At 44.4% G+C, this 16,320-nt stretch overlaps 1 protein-coding gene across 17 annotated transcripts in view; it reads left to right on the top strand.

Annotated features, from left to right (window-relative positions):
• Positions 1 to 16,320, top strand: part of BACH2 (BTB domain and CNC homolog 2) — a 186,364-nt gene that overhangs the window by 160,597 nt on the left and 9,447 nt on the right. For all 17 annotated transcript variants that reach the window (XM_064412674.1, XM_064412685.1, XM_064412669.1 and 14 more), the window contains 2 exons: positions 4,675 to 6,219; positions 15,382 to 15,588. In XM_064412674.1, the coding sequence (XP_064268744.1) occupies positions 4,675 to 6,219; positions 15,382 to 15,588 (1,752 nt within the window). The remainder of the gene's footprint in view (positions 1 to 4,674; positions 6,220 to 15,381; positions 15,589 to 16,320) is intronic.

Raw genomic sequence — 16,320 nt, 5'->3', positions numbered from 1 at the left:
TGTGGAAGTGAGCTAACCCTCCTCCTAATTTTAGAATGGTATGGGCCCAGAATTAGAAGAATGCTTTGCTAAAACTGCTCTATTTGCATCTCTAATGCTGCCTTCTTTACTAGCATTTATTGCTGACTGTCTTCTCAGCTTCTTGTTCTCCCATCCGACAGTGATCAATATTCTTTTCTTTGAATTAGCCAGTTTTTTGTTAATGACCAGTGAAAAAAGGAAGGCAGACAGTCTAACAACAATGCAACTATTTCTCCAAAAGGAAAAAGCATTACCCGGAATGCATCAAGGAAATGTAATGAGAGATGATGGAGGAAAATAAGGGAAATATTTCCTCACAAGGAGGTTTTAAGTAGAGTCTGGCAATGATCTCCCAAAGGAAGTAGTGGAAGTCTGGTCACTTAAATCAATTAGGACTAACCAGAGCATCACACTCTCCAGGACTCTGTAAGGAGAAAAGCAATGTCAAACTGAACTAAAATAGACTTTGCGTGCTTGTTTTCTGCAGGGCTGCTGTCTGTGTTTTGCTGGTAAATTCAATATGGCTAATGCTGATTAACATCTCTTGATGGTGATCATATCATTGCATTGTTTCCAGCCCGTTCCTCAATAGCACACACTCACAAGGGCATGGCCATACAAAACACATCCCCCAGCTCAGCTAGCTCACTCTGAAAGACAAGAGGGAGGTAAAGGGCAGGAGAAGTTGTTTTCTCTCACGTTAACAGTGGTCAGGCTTGTTATTGCCGCAACGCTGAATTGACAGAGGCCTCCCTACTGCACAGTGAGCACAGTGTACCTGTGACAGCACAGCAGAGGCAGGAGCTGCACGTGGACCTGGTCTCTTGGATTGCTGTAGAGCAAGGAGGTGTGCCAGGTGCCTTAGGGAGGGCTGCAGTGCCTGTGTCCTCTGTGCACTAGGCAGTTCTAATGCATACGAGGCCAACTGGGGACAGAAGCAAGGCAAATAAAGTGCTTCATCCTTAGTCTTGGTGGGCTGTTTGGCATGCTCCAAGTACACGTAAGGGAAACAAACGAGTAAACATAAGAGAAAGAAATCAAGCCTCCAAGAAGCGAGGATCTTTGCCTTTCTCTCTGTGTGAGTATTGTTGTTTTATATGTATGCTTTACCTTTTCTCTGGCTGGTTTTCTAGTAGCCAGTCAATTCAATTTAAACAACAGAAATGGGAAGAAATTGGAATAAGGCAATGGATTGAAAGGCACAGAAGTAGTGACTTGGCATATGAGCTTGGACAGGGTGCCTGGTGGAGGTTCCCACAAACTGACCTGCTGGGTAAACATTAATTTATATAGAAAATAAGGTTTAAAAGCAAACAACTCTTGGACATCTTATTTTCAATAGAGGAAAAAAAAACCCTGGGATTGTTGCTGGCATGGGTTTTACCCATCTAACAAAGGCCTCTCTCACGTGTAGATGAAGACTGTTATAGCAAAGAAATTATCTCTTTCCTTCTGCAAACGTAGATCAACTTATTTCAACTAACTTTTTTCACTGGGATATATCAGTCAGATCAAATAATTTTAAAATACTGTCCTTATCTCTTCCTAGAGAAATGCCTGTGTGGTGGTAGTACATGCAGCTTCAAAGCCTTTTCTTTCCCAATGTGCGGTGTTCATAGTCACGCTCCAGTGGCTCGGTTCCAGCCTTCCTGCCAGAATGCATCAGATGCAAGCAGTCCCAAAACTGGTGGGGCCGAGGCAGGGAACCTGCCACGGGAGCCGAATCAATATTTAGACAGCTTCAGGCGGCAGAGCTTGCGCTGGCTTTCACACTTGGCAGCAAGCTTTGCACCCGTTTGTTTCCAAAGTTATTGTTTGTGCAGTTTCGAGAATTGGCACTAGAGAGATTTCCGCCTGAGGGCAGTGACAAGTGCCGGGTGCTTGAAAAGAAACTTTCCCCCTCTGGATCTGAAGATTGTGAGAGTGAAGGTTGTGTCACTGGGTAATATCTCCAAAGGAAGTCAAGGCACACATTTGCTCGGAGTTTTCATCCTCCTTCACATGAGGCATCTGCTGGGCACCGTGGGGAGCCCACGGCACAGTCTCGTGCTCTGCTTCCGATACTCCAGCTCTAACAGCTGCTTGCTGCTGTTTGTTATCGTGCTGATTTACCTGGAGCAAAAGCCTGTGTCAGCGTGGGAGACAGCCTTGCTGTGGGGTTGTATGAGTCAGCCCGAGGCTGTGCAGAGTGCCTGTGCTGGGGCGGCAGGCAGGCAGGCAGGTGAAACCCTGGCCCAGCACAGAAAATTATTCTAATTTGCTTTCCAGCCATTCCACCTAGTGGCCAAGTGACACCACTGCCAGGAGAGCTGTGTTTGTGCTCCACAGTCCCTGCAGACCTACGCTGCTGCCGAGCTTACAAGATATGCAGCAATATGTAAGCCCCCACACTGAAGATCTTACCATCAGCCTGCGAGTAGCTCATTAAGTTCCCGAGCAATTTTGTTAATCATGCTGCATAGATAAAATGCAGATAGGCCTTTAGTGAGCTGATAATCTAACAAATAGGCAGAAAGTGTAACACTGATAAAGCAGAGATTGGTTTAATAGCCAGCTGTAAATCTTGGCAATTCTGTACCAGAGGCGTATTGTTAAACAGGAATGTGCAAGTGTGTAAGTATGTGCATGAAAATGCACTGCTTCTTAAAATAGCAGATAGAGCAGTAATACTATGGATGGAATAGCTATTGGAAGCAATTTTAGAGGTGTTTTAAAATATTTTTCTCCCCATCAAAATCTGCACCACTTGTGGTGTCTTCATAAACTGCCATCGTAAGTACAGATCTATGAATAACAAAGGCTTGTTTGTGGAAGTCAGGATTTTCTATAAAAATCTGCGAACTCTACCACTGGTCCTGAGGCAGTATAGGGCTTTATAGGCTTTTCATTGAGATGAACCAAATTATTCACTCAGATACACTCTGATCACAAATTAGACCTTTGCAAATTCATGGCCTGATGGCTTACCAGCCTTTTGAGCAGCTTCTTTGCTCGGTGGCATTAATTCAATTGGAAGAATAGTAAAAAGCAACTCACATTCAGGGTATCCCACACTGTCCCAAATATACACTTCTGAGGAGCTGACAAATGGGAGTTTCAATCCTCACAGCCTGGGGAATGAAACGGGTCTCCTACTTTCTAGGTTCCCCTTCTGTCTTTAGGTCATTTTGCAAAAAAAAGGAGACAGAAGTGCTTCCTCTTCTTGTTTGTTTTAAACGAAGGAACTGAGCTGGGGATACCTACCAGAGACATCTGCATCCAGAAGGAGGTGCATCCAAACCTCACACAGGCATGCAGTTGTTGGCTGTGCTGAATCCCATCCAAAGGCCTTTGCCTGATATGCAGAGCACAGGGAACTCAGATAAATGAGTGCTACTTGCAAGAAAGGCAAGAAGGTTTCTCAATGAATTGAGACTGAATGGACTTACTGGGTCATGCAGTAGGTGGTTGGTGCAATGGGAAATTGAGTTGTGGTCTTCCAAATCTCAAACTTGTGGCCAAAGCACTGAATTTTCTTGTGCAGAAACCTTAATCCTTGATGATGAGTTGTGGTTCTGAAGCAGCCTCTTGCTGCTTCATGAGGAATAATTTTTCCAATCCCTTTGTTTCATACCCATTGGGAGAAAAAAATGTAAGAGAAGTTAGTGGCAATCAAAGTATTTTTGTCAAAAATAGACAATATCTATAGTTTACTATGTGGCTTAGCAACTTATTAGATAGCTGTATGTAAAGATACAACTGTAAAAAATGGGGAGGGGGGAGAAGTGTGTATTTTTTAATATATGGTATGTTAATGTTAAACACAGATGGTATGGAAAGAAAAGATGAGTAGCAGTGCATAAGTCAGACCTGGAACAGTTGTCTGGAGATCACTCTCCTGGAAACAGTTTTTACTCTTTCTACAAAGAAAATTGTGGGAAATTAAGTACTGAGGTGGAACTCAGAATAATTTCTGCCATTTGAACTATAAATATTAATTTTTTTTTCTGTTAGCTGTACCTCAGGCTCACTAAAATTTGGAACAGTATGAGGGGAATAATCTCCATGGGATAGAGGAAAGTTATACAGTCTGTACTTACCTATCATGTATTCAGCAATGGCTTGCAAAAAAATTGAGAAGAAAAAAAGGAAATTGTTTGCTTTTGAAAGAGGCAGAAAGATGCTTTCTGTTGAATTTTGCTGTAATACTAAGTGTTTCCTTCCCAAAACACTTTTTGGATAAGTGGTATCTTCAGCTTGAAACCATTGTTCATTGGACCTTCCGTCAGAGCGGAAGAATCGAAATTGAATTGGTGCTTTCATGGTTGGGTGCTGTAGCACAGTTAAAATTAAATCCATGTAAGACTTAGCAGTGTCCAGGCTAGTTTTGTCAGTCTTTTATTAGGGCACAGAGTTAGTTCATAAGTCTTCAAGATACTTGGGAAAAACAGTCTCAGTTCAACCTGTGCAGTGATGTACAGGAGCAACACAAAGGGAGCAGTGCTAGTTCCTGGGTGTAACATCATTGCAGATGTGACAGAAGAACAGCTGGTGCTGAGCAGTATTTATTTCTGAATGCCAGATCTGTTAGTTTATCTAAGCACCTGATGAAGGACTTGGGATGGCAGCAAGAGCTGATGGTAACGCTGGCAATTTCCCTCTCTATTTTTGCAGGTCACTGTCAGGGGATTTGGTCCATTGTTACAGTTCGCCTACACTGCTAAGCTGTTACTCAGCAGAGAAAACATCCAGGAGGTCATCCACTGCGCTGAGTTCCTGCGCATGCATAACCTGGAGGATTCCTGCTTCAGCTTCCTTCAGACACAGCTGCTGAACAACGAAGATGGCCTGTTCCTGTGCAAAAAAGATACCACCTGTCAGCGCATGCACGATGAGGAGAACTCCGATGGAGATGAGGAGGAGACGATGGAATCGGAGACGTCAAAAATATCTTGCCCAAGGGAGAGGATGCACCAAGAACCCTTCAGTTTTGAAACCACTGTTGCTGGAGCAGACAAAGGCGAAGGGATGCTGCCTGACTCTGACATGCTGAGAGATAGCAAGGACAATTTGGATAAAGATGCAGTAACACGGTACCCCAGATACAAGAAATACCAGCTTGCTTGTACCAAGAATGTCTACAACACATCACACATCAGTACCTCAGGTTTTGCAAGCACATTCAGTGAAGAGAGCTCTGGAAATGGCCTCAAATCAGGACTTGCTATGGGGCAGATAAAAAGTGAGCCTCAGAATGAAGAGAACGATGAAGAAAGCATCACACTTTGCCTGTCTGGAGATGAACCTGACATCAGGGATAAAGAAGGGGATGTTGAAATGGACAGGAAACAGCCAAGCCTCACTTGTGTCGACAGGCCAAAAAGTGGGTCTTCTCCTTCTTGCTTGCGGTCTTTCTTCAACAGAACAAAAAGCATAGATTTGGTTGGCTTCCCCAGCACTTCCCAACAGCACTTTGGCAGGAGTCCAGCATGCCCTTTTGAAAAAGGGACAACTCAGGGTGACCACAAAACTGATTATGTCCCTTTCACAGGGAACTATGGACAGTCCCATGCCATGCAGAAGGATGCTTCCAACTTCACAGTGGGATCACCACTCAGGGGGCCCGGCTTTGAAACTCTCTGTAAGCAAGAAGGGGAACTGGACAGGAGGAGTGTTATATTCTCTTCAAATGCTTGTGACCAAGTAAACACTTCGGTGCATTCATATTCTGGTGTGAGCAGCTTGGACAAAGACCTCACTGAGACTGTGCCAAAGGGTCTGTGGGCTGGCGGTAGCCAGTCTCTCCCCAGCTCCCAGACCTATTCGCACAGCGGACTGACAGCTGATCACCTGCCGGGACGGATGCGCCCGAACACCAGCTGTCCGGTGCCAATTAAAGTTTGCCCTCGCTCTCCTCCTCTGGAAACCAGAACCAGGACCTCCAGCTCGTGCTCTTCCTACTCGTACGCAGAGGACGGCAGCGGCGGCTCTCCCTGCAGCCTGCGGCTTTGCGAGCTCTCCTCTTCCCCTTGCTCCCAAGGCCCCCGATTCCTGGCGCCCGAGCACCAGGAGCCCGGCGTGGTGGGGGATGGATTGTACAACCCGGTCCGAGCCCAGATTAAATGTGAGCCATCCTATGGAACAAACTCCAGCGATGAGTCTGGGTCATTCTCAGAAGCAGACAGTGAATCATGTCCTGTGCAAGACAGAGGGCATGAGGTAGGGATTTAATATAAGTACCTATATCACAGTTGTTATGACCCAATTAATCTCTCCTTGATTCTTTCAAATGACTTTGCATTTCCCCTGCACTTTCTTTGTTTATAGGGGCAAAGAGTAACTTCTGGTTATTCCCTCATCAGCTGAGTGCACATGGTTGACTTCACATTAATAGGTCTGCTTGATCTCCAAGGTGTTCGGCACTTCTAAAAATTCTGGTATAGGAAAACAGCAAACTGCTGAAAGATGAGAGTGCATTGATGTGCTTAGGATTTGCCAGCAGTTCCTGTCTTCCTCCCTCATCCACTTCTGTGGCACAAAACACTGCTCCTTATTCTTAATTTGCTGAGGTGGTTCCAGATGCATTTGTTACTGCTGTAGGTGTGTCTGAGCAACCTCAAGCTGTTCCTTTCCTGACACCAAGGGTTGGGCAGCCTTGCTTGAAGAGCCAGGCTGCCTGTTGCCAGCAGAGGTGTGAAATTACTCAAATAATTGTATAGCTGGCCACCCTGTGCTGTGGGAATGGCATTAATTCCCAAAGTAATCTTTGCACATGCGTGTGTGTGTTGCACATTCAGGTTTTGCCTCTATTATGTGACAACCTGAGATGATGTTCCCTGCCTGTGACATTTTGTTCAGAGCACTAGCAGCCATGGCACGAATGGTTTCAGAGAGAAGTTATCCTTTAATTTCCAGGATTGTTAAGGAAATGATGTGGGGCTGAAGACCAAGCCATCAATTTCCATGTAGCTCTCCCAAGAGGGGGAGGAGAAAGAGGGGTCCTCTCTAAAACTAGAGATGAAGATGCTGCAGTGGTAATTGGCTAACCATGACCAAATAAACTGTCTGGGTGAAGTCACTACTTTGAGGGCAGACTTCAATCAAGGAGATGTGTTGTGGAGCCCAGAAAGTGGAAAAGACTGGATGTTTATTCACAGAGTTTCATTAGGAATCTGCATGACCTAGAGAACATCTGGGTGAAATCACATATCAGGTTCCTCTAGTAATGCTGAAAAACTCCACTGAAAGCTTTTGCTTCAGTGTGGGGAGCAATAAGTGCTTATATGCTGAGAGGAGGGTTCATATGTGAAGAGCTCCCAGTTCAGAACCATGTGGGCTTAGTTATGGAGTGGGGATGAAAAGAGTGAACTTTATTCTATCCCTCAGTCTTTATTCCAGCTATATCCCAGGCTTTATTTTTCAGACAGATGTGAGTGCTTCCTTTAGTTGGCTGCTTAGCTTTCAGAAAGGGGTGAAGAGCCAGGGGAGCCTCTGGTGTCCTAATCCCTGGTCACACTGGACCAGTGATTCTGAGAGAACAGTTCTTCGTCCTCATATCGTAAGCAGGGGACAATGCAGTAGGGAGAGGAGTCTCTTTGGGAGGCTGTCTGGGATAGTGTGCAGGAGATCTCATTTGGGAAGCCCTACAGCAGCCCAGGGTTACTCAGTGAAGTCCTGCCTTTACAAGGGGCAGAAGGCAGCAGGGACCAGGGACCATCCATTTCCACCCATGTGCGCTGCTTGCTCAGCATGAGGCAGCACAGAGGGCAGGAGTTAGCCTTTTGAGATTTGATAATTAATCAGCTGTCATAATTACCTAATTGTGTGGAAATATGCTGCAGCAAAAATGAGCCTGGAAGAGTGAAATTAGAAGCTTACAGGGGGCTGGTGGTGGTTTCCTAGAAAAAAGGTATGTGCCATATGTGCAGGAGAGCATGGATGAGAGGAGGGACACGCAAGGAGCAAACAGGCAGCTACAGGAGGCTGGCTGGGTGTGCTGCAGGCAGGCAGACATCTGGCTCTGAGACTGTGCTAGGAAAGGTGTGCTCCACTCCTGGTTTTGCTGCTGATTTCCTCTGGGGAAGATTTTCTGAACTTCTGCTGAGCAAGTTTTCTCCCTGGGACTGCTGATAAGGATTTATTTTTTTTTTTCCCAGGGTATTTTGATTAGGACTGCTAGGCATTAAAAATGTGGTGAGGAAATTAATGCTCCATGAGGTTGCACTGCACTATCCTGAACAAGCCAAGGGTAAACAGATCACACCAGTGCTTTGGTAGAGATTCTGTTTTAAAATTGATCTGTTGAAGGTTGTTACCAATACAAGAGCAGACTTTGCAGCCTCATTAAACAATACTGTATTAATACAGTGACTTAGGGTGTGTATTCTGCAAGATCTGCTGCTGTGGAAACCTCAGTAAAGGGTATCTTAAACCAGACAGTAGTAAAATAAGTAACAGCAGCAGGAAGTTCTTGTATGAGTTGCTCTACCTGCTTTTAGCAGTTTGGCTGTGATTAAAACAGCAGGAGAGACTCACAACTGTCTGAAATGGACAGCTTTCTGTTCTTCACCTCCCTGCAAGCTGCATGGGAATCCTTCTCCATTCCTGAAATTGTTGCTTTGCCCTTCCTGTCCTGATGACTTCACAGACAGAGCCCTTTCCCCCTCCATATCAGAACACACAGTGTTTTCTGGGCTTCTATTCAAAAAGCACCTGATAAGATATCTGGGGGTGACATGCTTGACCTTCTGGAGAGTGGCCATGCAGGTTCTGCTGCAGGTCAGCTTTTATTGGGGTGGGATGGCCTGATGGGAATAAGCCTGGTGGACTCTGACCATCAGTTATCTCACAGGGCTGCTCAGTTCCCCTGGAATTTGGACCTAGTTGGTCTTAATTTGGCTCACAGAGTGCTGTCACTGCCAGAATTAATGTCACAAAACATCATTTGCTGGTGTATTGATTGTGTGGGAAGTAGGTGAGAGGCTTCTCTCTGCTTTGTTCAGGCATTCTGCTTTCCCACAGACAGATGCCATTCCAGAGCACATGGCCAAAGTTGTTTGGTGCCAGAAGTGGGGTGCTGGGGTTCAGCATGATGCCATGTGGGTGAAGGTGACCCCACCTTGTGACCTCCATCTTATTGGAGGTGCAGAAGGCAGTCACAACTGTCAGAGGAGGTGGCAGTCCTTGGAACACCACTGGTAAATCTTCTCCAGGATGTCCTTGCTTATTGCTTCCCTTCCTGGAGCCACCAAGACTCTTCTGCAATCTCCCTTTGTTAAGGCTTCCTGACAGAAGCAGCAAGTGCAGTGTAGGGTGTACCCATGTACAGAGCTGCAGGAACAGGACTGCAGCTTGAGCTATTGGGACTTCACAGAAATATTTACCAGTTTGTGTTGCTCTTTTCACTCAGTTCTCTCAGGTCTCCACAGGTTGTGAAAAAATCAATCTGAGATATAATATTAGAGAGAAGACTTAAACTCAGTACTTACAGGCAGGTTCTGACAATCCTGCTAAAAATAGCAACAACAAAACAATAAGCCCTGAAATAATGAATTGTTGAGAAGGAAGTAGTCTGTCAATCTGTTAACCTACTTAAGGAACAGAAACTTCTGCACTACCTACTTTCCTTGGTATTCTTTTTCTTCAGCAAGTACTTCAGAGGTTTTATCTGCTAGAAAATTTGTAAAAGATATTGTACTACTAAACCAGTTAAAAAGAAATCTCAGCTCAGTCTAATATGATAAGTGAGTTTTCTGAGGAAAAAAATAAACAAGGGTAAGAGGAGGTAAGAGGTGGAGTTTTCCAAGAACTATTACTATCTGGAGAGTTGCATTCAATGTCTCCTCATCTGTATTTCAAAAGAATTCAAAAGAATTTCAAAAAGATTTAGAAAATCACTAAAAAGATTAGTGACTTACTTTTCAAAGGAAGTTTTCATAAAGGGAAAGCTAATGCAATTAGACCTTTGAGGATATTGTAGGTAAATAACTTTCAGCAAGAGTCCAAACCCCTCCATGTTAAGTGACAGGCAGCCACCCTTTCTCTGTTCATCTGCTGGTGCTTAGCAAAATACTGCAAGTCAGAGCCCCAGAAAAGAGGAGTAAACCAAAGCTGCTCTACCAAAATCTACTCTAACCATGCTCAGTTACCTCATCTGAGACTGCTTCACTGCTTAATATCCCTGCTCAGTGAAGAATGTTACATGGAAAGAAGGGCAACCAAGAAAAATACATGTGAAGGCTTTAACTTGCTGTGGTATGCGATACCTCCCCAGAATTTGATGGTCAGTCACCCCAGCTTTCCTGATTTTGCTAGGCTTGCAAATTTGAAAATGAGAAAAATTATTCTCCAGATTGATTTCTGGTAGATGTTCTCTTGACTAGGATGGCATCAGCAGCACACTGGGAATTATTTCTCAATGTCTGTTTAAATGGTGTCTTGTCAAACATTGCTCTTGTAAGATAAACTTCATGGAAGTTTTGTTTTCTTTCCTCTCTTCAGTAGCAATGATCTCCATACTGGTAGCAAAGAATTGCTGGATTACAACAACACTGAGAGTTTGAAATTTCAGGAGGTCCTTTTAAACCCTGTGTTATTTCGTGGAGCCCTACAACCAATTCTTTTATACTCTGCTCTGAAGATCTTGCAGGAGCTCTTGAAGGACTCCGGTTCTTGAGCTGCAGAAGCAACTCTTTCAGAGAAATACTGTACTCTATCCCCTGTCATTTCACTGCGTAATCTTCCATTCTTAAGTATACCTGTGGCTTCTGTCAGTGTTTCTGACCAGCTATCCCTGGTCTCAGAGAAGCCTGTTAAATGGCAGGAGTACCATACTGTTGTGCCCTTTGAAGGGCTGGAAGCTGGCGACACTGCAAGCAGTGAATGGGAAGAGGTCAGCCCAGCATTCTTAGTACCAACAGTGTGTGGTCTGAATACAAATCCAAATCTTGGGCTAAAGGATGAGAATCCCATCCACATCTCCAGATGTTAAAGCACTCAGCTGTGGGATTAGCCTGGTCCCCACTTCTGTGAGGCAGGTAGCAAATCAACAGGTTACCCAAGCTGCCTCCACAGCAGTGCCCTCTCAGGCAGCATTTGCTGACCCAAACACCTCATGGCCCTCACAAGGGGAGGCTGGAGTTGACCCCACGCTGCTGCAGGGCCATCAGTTGTCTTGTGTCACATAGAACACACTGCAGTGGAACCTGCTCATCTGAAGTGGGACAGTTTAGACCCAGGTTTGTTGACACAATGGTAGATCTTCACTGCCTGGGCTCATAGTTCCCCTTTTGCAGTCCTCTGCCATCTTGGTATAGTTGACACCTGGAAAAAGGAGGTGTTTTGAAGGCATTAGCTGTGCCAGTAGACAGCGGGATGAGAAAATGCATCTTGGCTATCCCTTATACAAAGGGATTACACAAAACCTCTGTGCTCCTTAGATAGCCTCTGTCCAGGTGAGATCAGGACAGGAATAGGTCCTTAGTCTGTAGGACCACAAGTGGTACCTGAAATACCCTGTAGACAATTGAGCCCCTATCACAAGTGGACACTCCTCAGCTCCTGTCCTGGAATGAATTTCTTCCTGAGTGTGAAGACAGACTTGCATGCTAAGGAAGATACTTGAAAACACAACATTAATGCCTTGGGCTCTTTTGTGTGAAGCCAAGTACCATTCTGCTTTTAAAAAAAAAGTATTAATATGATTGAGCCCCCGGGCTGGATTGCTTGGTTGGGTCCTGGGAGACTTCCAAGGAGTCAGCAAGTTTGAGTAGCAGAGGCTTTCAGGATGTGAGGGCACTAAGGCAGCAGGTTTTGTTCTTACAGCTCTGGAGCAACTGACCAGCTGGTACAATGAGTTCCACCTTCCCATGCCCACTACATAATGGTTGCTTTTTCTTACGGATAATATATTTGTCCTTTAAGTTACTGTAATGTTAAAGTGACACTTGGGAAGTTCATTGCCTTTACTAACACTTGGCTAGGATGAGATGATGTCTTAATTAAGCTATAAAGAAAGAATGAAGAAGCTAAGGTTACTCATAGGGTAAAGAAATTCCCAAGAGTTAACATTTTATATTTTAATGGGAGTGAATACAGATCCTCGGTTCTTTCCTTTATTCCAGGTAAAAAAGAGAGGGGGGAGAGCAGCAGCAGTAACTAGTACAATAGATGGGCAGAACAGCAGTAACTGGCATATGATCCAAGCTGGCACTAACTAGTGAAGCTTGAAGGAATTAATTGGTTATATATGGGCCTTGCATGTGCTGAGTCAGTCGCTGTCCCTGTCTGCCTGCACCACTGCTCTGGCTTAACCTCTCAAAGCACCGACATTTCCACTGGCATCCTAATGCTAATAAGGGGGGGAAATGCCACAAAATCCTAATGAGGTCTCCTTTTTCCCCAGAGTGGATTGGCAGAGTTGGGGCAGTAGAGTCTGCAGTGGTGGTAGAAGGTGCTAGTTTATTTGTTGTGTGGTGGAAAACAAGCTTGTTCTGCTGGTGTAAAAATGCAGGGAAAGAGTAATTGTGCTGATAAGGGACGATTTTGGAGTTCTGTGAGGTTAGCTTTGGCTGGAGTAACTCTGGGAAGGAGCAGGGACCCCACTTATATTTTTAATTTGAAATAGTTTGAACCAAAAAATCACAGTAATTAGAAAGAAACCTTTACAAGAAAGCATACTTGTTTTGGTTTTCTTTCATATTTTAGAAAAGATTGACTGTCTTTCTCAGGCACCTCAGGTAAGTTTCTCTCACCTCCCATAGATACTGTGAGATGCAGAATCTTTTCTGAGTCTTAAATCCACTCCTTCTGCAGCCAGAAGGAGGGAGAAGCCGTGCAGCATTGCTATCTGAAGGGAGCAGGACACTAGGTAATCCCAACCCATCATTTCAGGCAGCTCTGGGTGAGTCAGATGAATCCCACCCACTGCACAGTTGCAGGCTCTAGCAGAATGACTCACCACTCTGTTATGATAAATAGCAGCTGAGAGTCTTGCCCTGTGCAGATGTAAAACACTTTAGCCTCTCACTGCAGCAACACCCCGGTGCAGTTATTCACTGTGTCCGTGCCAAAAGCTTGGTGGGTTGGTATTTTTTTTTTTCAGTTGACAGCTGATTTCGAAGAGGGAGACAGGCAATAAAAATGCTGTGAATGGTGAAGGAAATGAGTCTGACTCACTTCCACTTTCCCTTTCACATTTTTAATCCTGTGCAGTGCTGCCTGTGACAGGAGTGGGATTATGCTGGGATTACTGATAGCAGTCTCTGATCTGCTGTGTAGATGGTTTTATTTTCAATCCCTTTTTTTAATGAATATTTTTTAAATTATTTTTCCATTTCCTTTCAGCAGCTTCTACCTGACATATTTAAATTACTTCTCTTTCATTCCCATTCCAGCTGCAAGCACTTCTCCTCCTTGCAAGTAAATGTGTTTTGAAAGGGAGAGGTAGGGAGAAATAAAGTTAACATTGCTTTCCATTTTGGTCTTAAGAAAATAAGGAAAAACTGTGAACATGAAAGGGCTGGTTTTGCAGTGAAACTGTGATGTCTTTCAGAGGAAGGCACTGGCTGTTTTCATTTTCAGATCCTGGTAGAAGCTTGAGAAAAAAGCAGGTGACACTGAGTTTATATTAACTATCCAAAGGCTGGAAGGGGAAATCAAACAGGTTTCATGCCATTAACTGGCAGTCTGTAAACAAGGTAGTTCACATCCCTGTGCCTAAGGTCAGCCTTTGTGTGTACAAGCAAGAATTTGGGATGCTTTGGGCAGTGTTTGGCATTCCTTGCTGCTTTAAATTGACCTGTCAAGTAGTGTGTTATGGAGCAGTGCCTGGATACGTGGGGCAGAGGGGCTCGAATGAACATTCAGGGCATGAAACCGTCTGAAAGAATGTCGTAGGTCTTTGCATGGAACTTCACGTACCCCAGGCTTGGCAATGCACAGAGCAGTGTTAGAAGGGTACAAAAAAACACCCAGAACACCCCTAAACAAGGTGAGGAGCTGGTTACTGCAGGTTCAGGTGCCTGGTGAGGGTCCATGGCTGGCAATGTCTGAGGCCACTGCTGTGTGTTGGTGTACGTGTGTCCTCAGCAAACTGTTCTGCTTGAACAACTCAGCTCTCTGAAGAAGATAACTTACAATCCATGTTGTTACTTTCTTTATTTCCAAATAATTAAGTGCACCATTTTGAGACAATGGATGTTTTAAATATCAAAGGAATGTTTTCAGCCCATATCTTTTGTTTGGCTGGAACAACTTACCTTCTTTGATAACCTGTGTGCAGAATAGTCTCCTTGTTCCAGAGGTTAGATTGTACCAAACAGGGACAGAAACATAAATATTTACTGCCATCTTTTGGGCAGTGTGGGTATGACTCAAAAAAAGAAGGCGTTGACTGAGTTACTCTGCATCTCCTTCAGCTTTGTCAGCTGGCTCTTATCTGACCACCAAATACAACAGTTGGCTGAAGAACATCAGTTTTTTAATAGTTATCAGTCCGAGGCTCTAAGTGAAGCAAGGTTTCTATGGGGAGGTGCTTACCTTGATTTGAGCAAGCTGATGGATTTCGGCAAAAAAACCTAAAAGGCTTTGGGCACATCCACCATTCTTCAGCTTTTGACACAGTGTGTGTTTACTGCTTCAGACTGCTGGGAGCTTTGTGTTTTGCTCTGCTTTAATGCATAATTGCTAGGCTTCTTGAAGTCAAACCCTGACCTTTTCAAGAAATACAATTTCAGTGCTCTTTAGTCTCCAAGAATATTAGAGTGTCAACATACATAGGTTTCTTTTTAAATATATATATTTTAGCAAGATAGGATATGTTGCATCACACCTCTCTGACCCTTTCTTCTTACACAGTGTATTGCTTGGCTGAAATGCTGATTAGGTGACCTTTCCTAATTGCAATACATTATTTTTCATCCACTTGAGGTGTCAGGTTGTATTTTTAACCTCATACTTAATCAAACTTTGAGTCCCGAAGTCTGAGCAGATATACATTTCCTGCTGTGGTAATAGCCCATTCCTTGAAATTAGTTTGAATATAATAGCAGCAAGGTACTTCACTCTTTCCAAAAGGCTGTGTCTCTTAGTGGACAAAACCTTCTTTTAATGCAATGAGATCATTTATTAAGGCTTTGTAGAAAGATGAAATTTTTATCTGGGATTCATATGTGTTTCTGATTTAAGTACGATTCTCGTCTTATCCTTACCATCTGGACCTCCACAATGTGCCACAAGGGAAGAACTTACTCAGTGTAAAACTTGGTTTGTTGTTTATTGAGGGGGTGGCAGCAAAGATAATCGTCCTTCCGCTCACTGTTGTTCAGCTTGCATTGAACAAGCAAAATATGACTCTTTGCTCTTGTCTTGTGTTTGTTTTAGGTGAAACTTCCTTTTCCTGTTGATCAAATCACAGATCTTCCAAGGAATGATTTCCAGATGATGATAAAGATGCACAAGCTAACCTCAGAGCAGCTCGAGTTCATCCACGACGTCCGCCGGCGCAGCAAGAACCGCATTGCAGCTCAGCGCTGCCGCAAGAGGAAACTGGACTGCATTCAGAACCTCGAATGTGAAATCCGCAAGTTGGTGAGTTCTGTGCCCTCGCCACAGCCCAGCCCACCCTCACTGGAGCCTGCAGGGCACCAACAGCAATTCCAGTCCAGACTTCAGTGGGTTCAGTCAGTTTGCACATTGATGAGCAGAATACACGGTAGAGAGTGCCACCACATTTTAATGTAAGGGGGTGAGGTGACTAGAGCAAGGCCAAGTGGCTGCTCAGAAAATTCCTCTCACTGTCCCTCATGGTATGGACACCTCAGGTGGGGTTTGTTGTGCTTCATTTTGCTTTGTTCTCTGCTCAAGCTGTGGGAAACATCATGTGAAAGAGGCAGGGAACTGTTGGAAGAAGCTGAGTTACCACCACCTCACAAATGGCAGAAAGCCACGTGGCTTTGGGTTACTCACTTTCTGCCTGTGCCTGTCTGCTTCCCGTCTGTAACAAGGAGGTGACACTGACCTCACAAGCTGGTTGGGAGGCTTAAATCATCAAGGCTTGTGAAGCCTTCAGATGCTGTGCTGCTGAAGCCCTGGGGGAAAAAAAAAAAAGAAAAATCAAAACATTGTTAGAGTAGTGCTCCACTGAGGCAAAACAAACAACACAACAATGATAAACAAAATAGTGAGCAACTGCTTCCTGCCCTGAGTATAATGCACAGTGTGTACAGGGTGAGTCAGAGGTTCTGCAAGTGAAAGAGTGGATGGATCCTCATCAGGTTGTCAGAAGAAGCTGGTGCAGTCTTAGCTGCACATGCCTGTCGC

This window comes from Passer domesticus, chromosome 3 (genome assembly GCF_036417665.1).
Source record: "Passer domesticus isolate bPasDom1 chromosome 3, bPasDom1.hap1, whole genome shotgun sequence".
In the NCBI taxonomy this organism is placed as follows: domain Eukaryota; kingdom Metazoa; phylum Chordata; class Aves; order Passeriformes; family Passeridae; genus Passer; species Passer domesticus.
The sequence above is the reverse complement of the archived record's forward strand: the minus strand, read 5'-3'. Positions and strand labels throughout refer to the sequence as shown.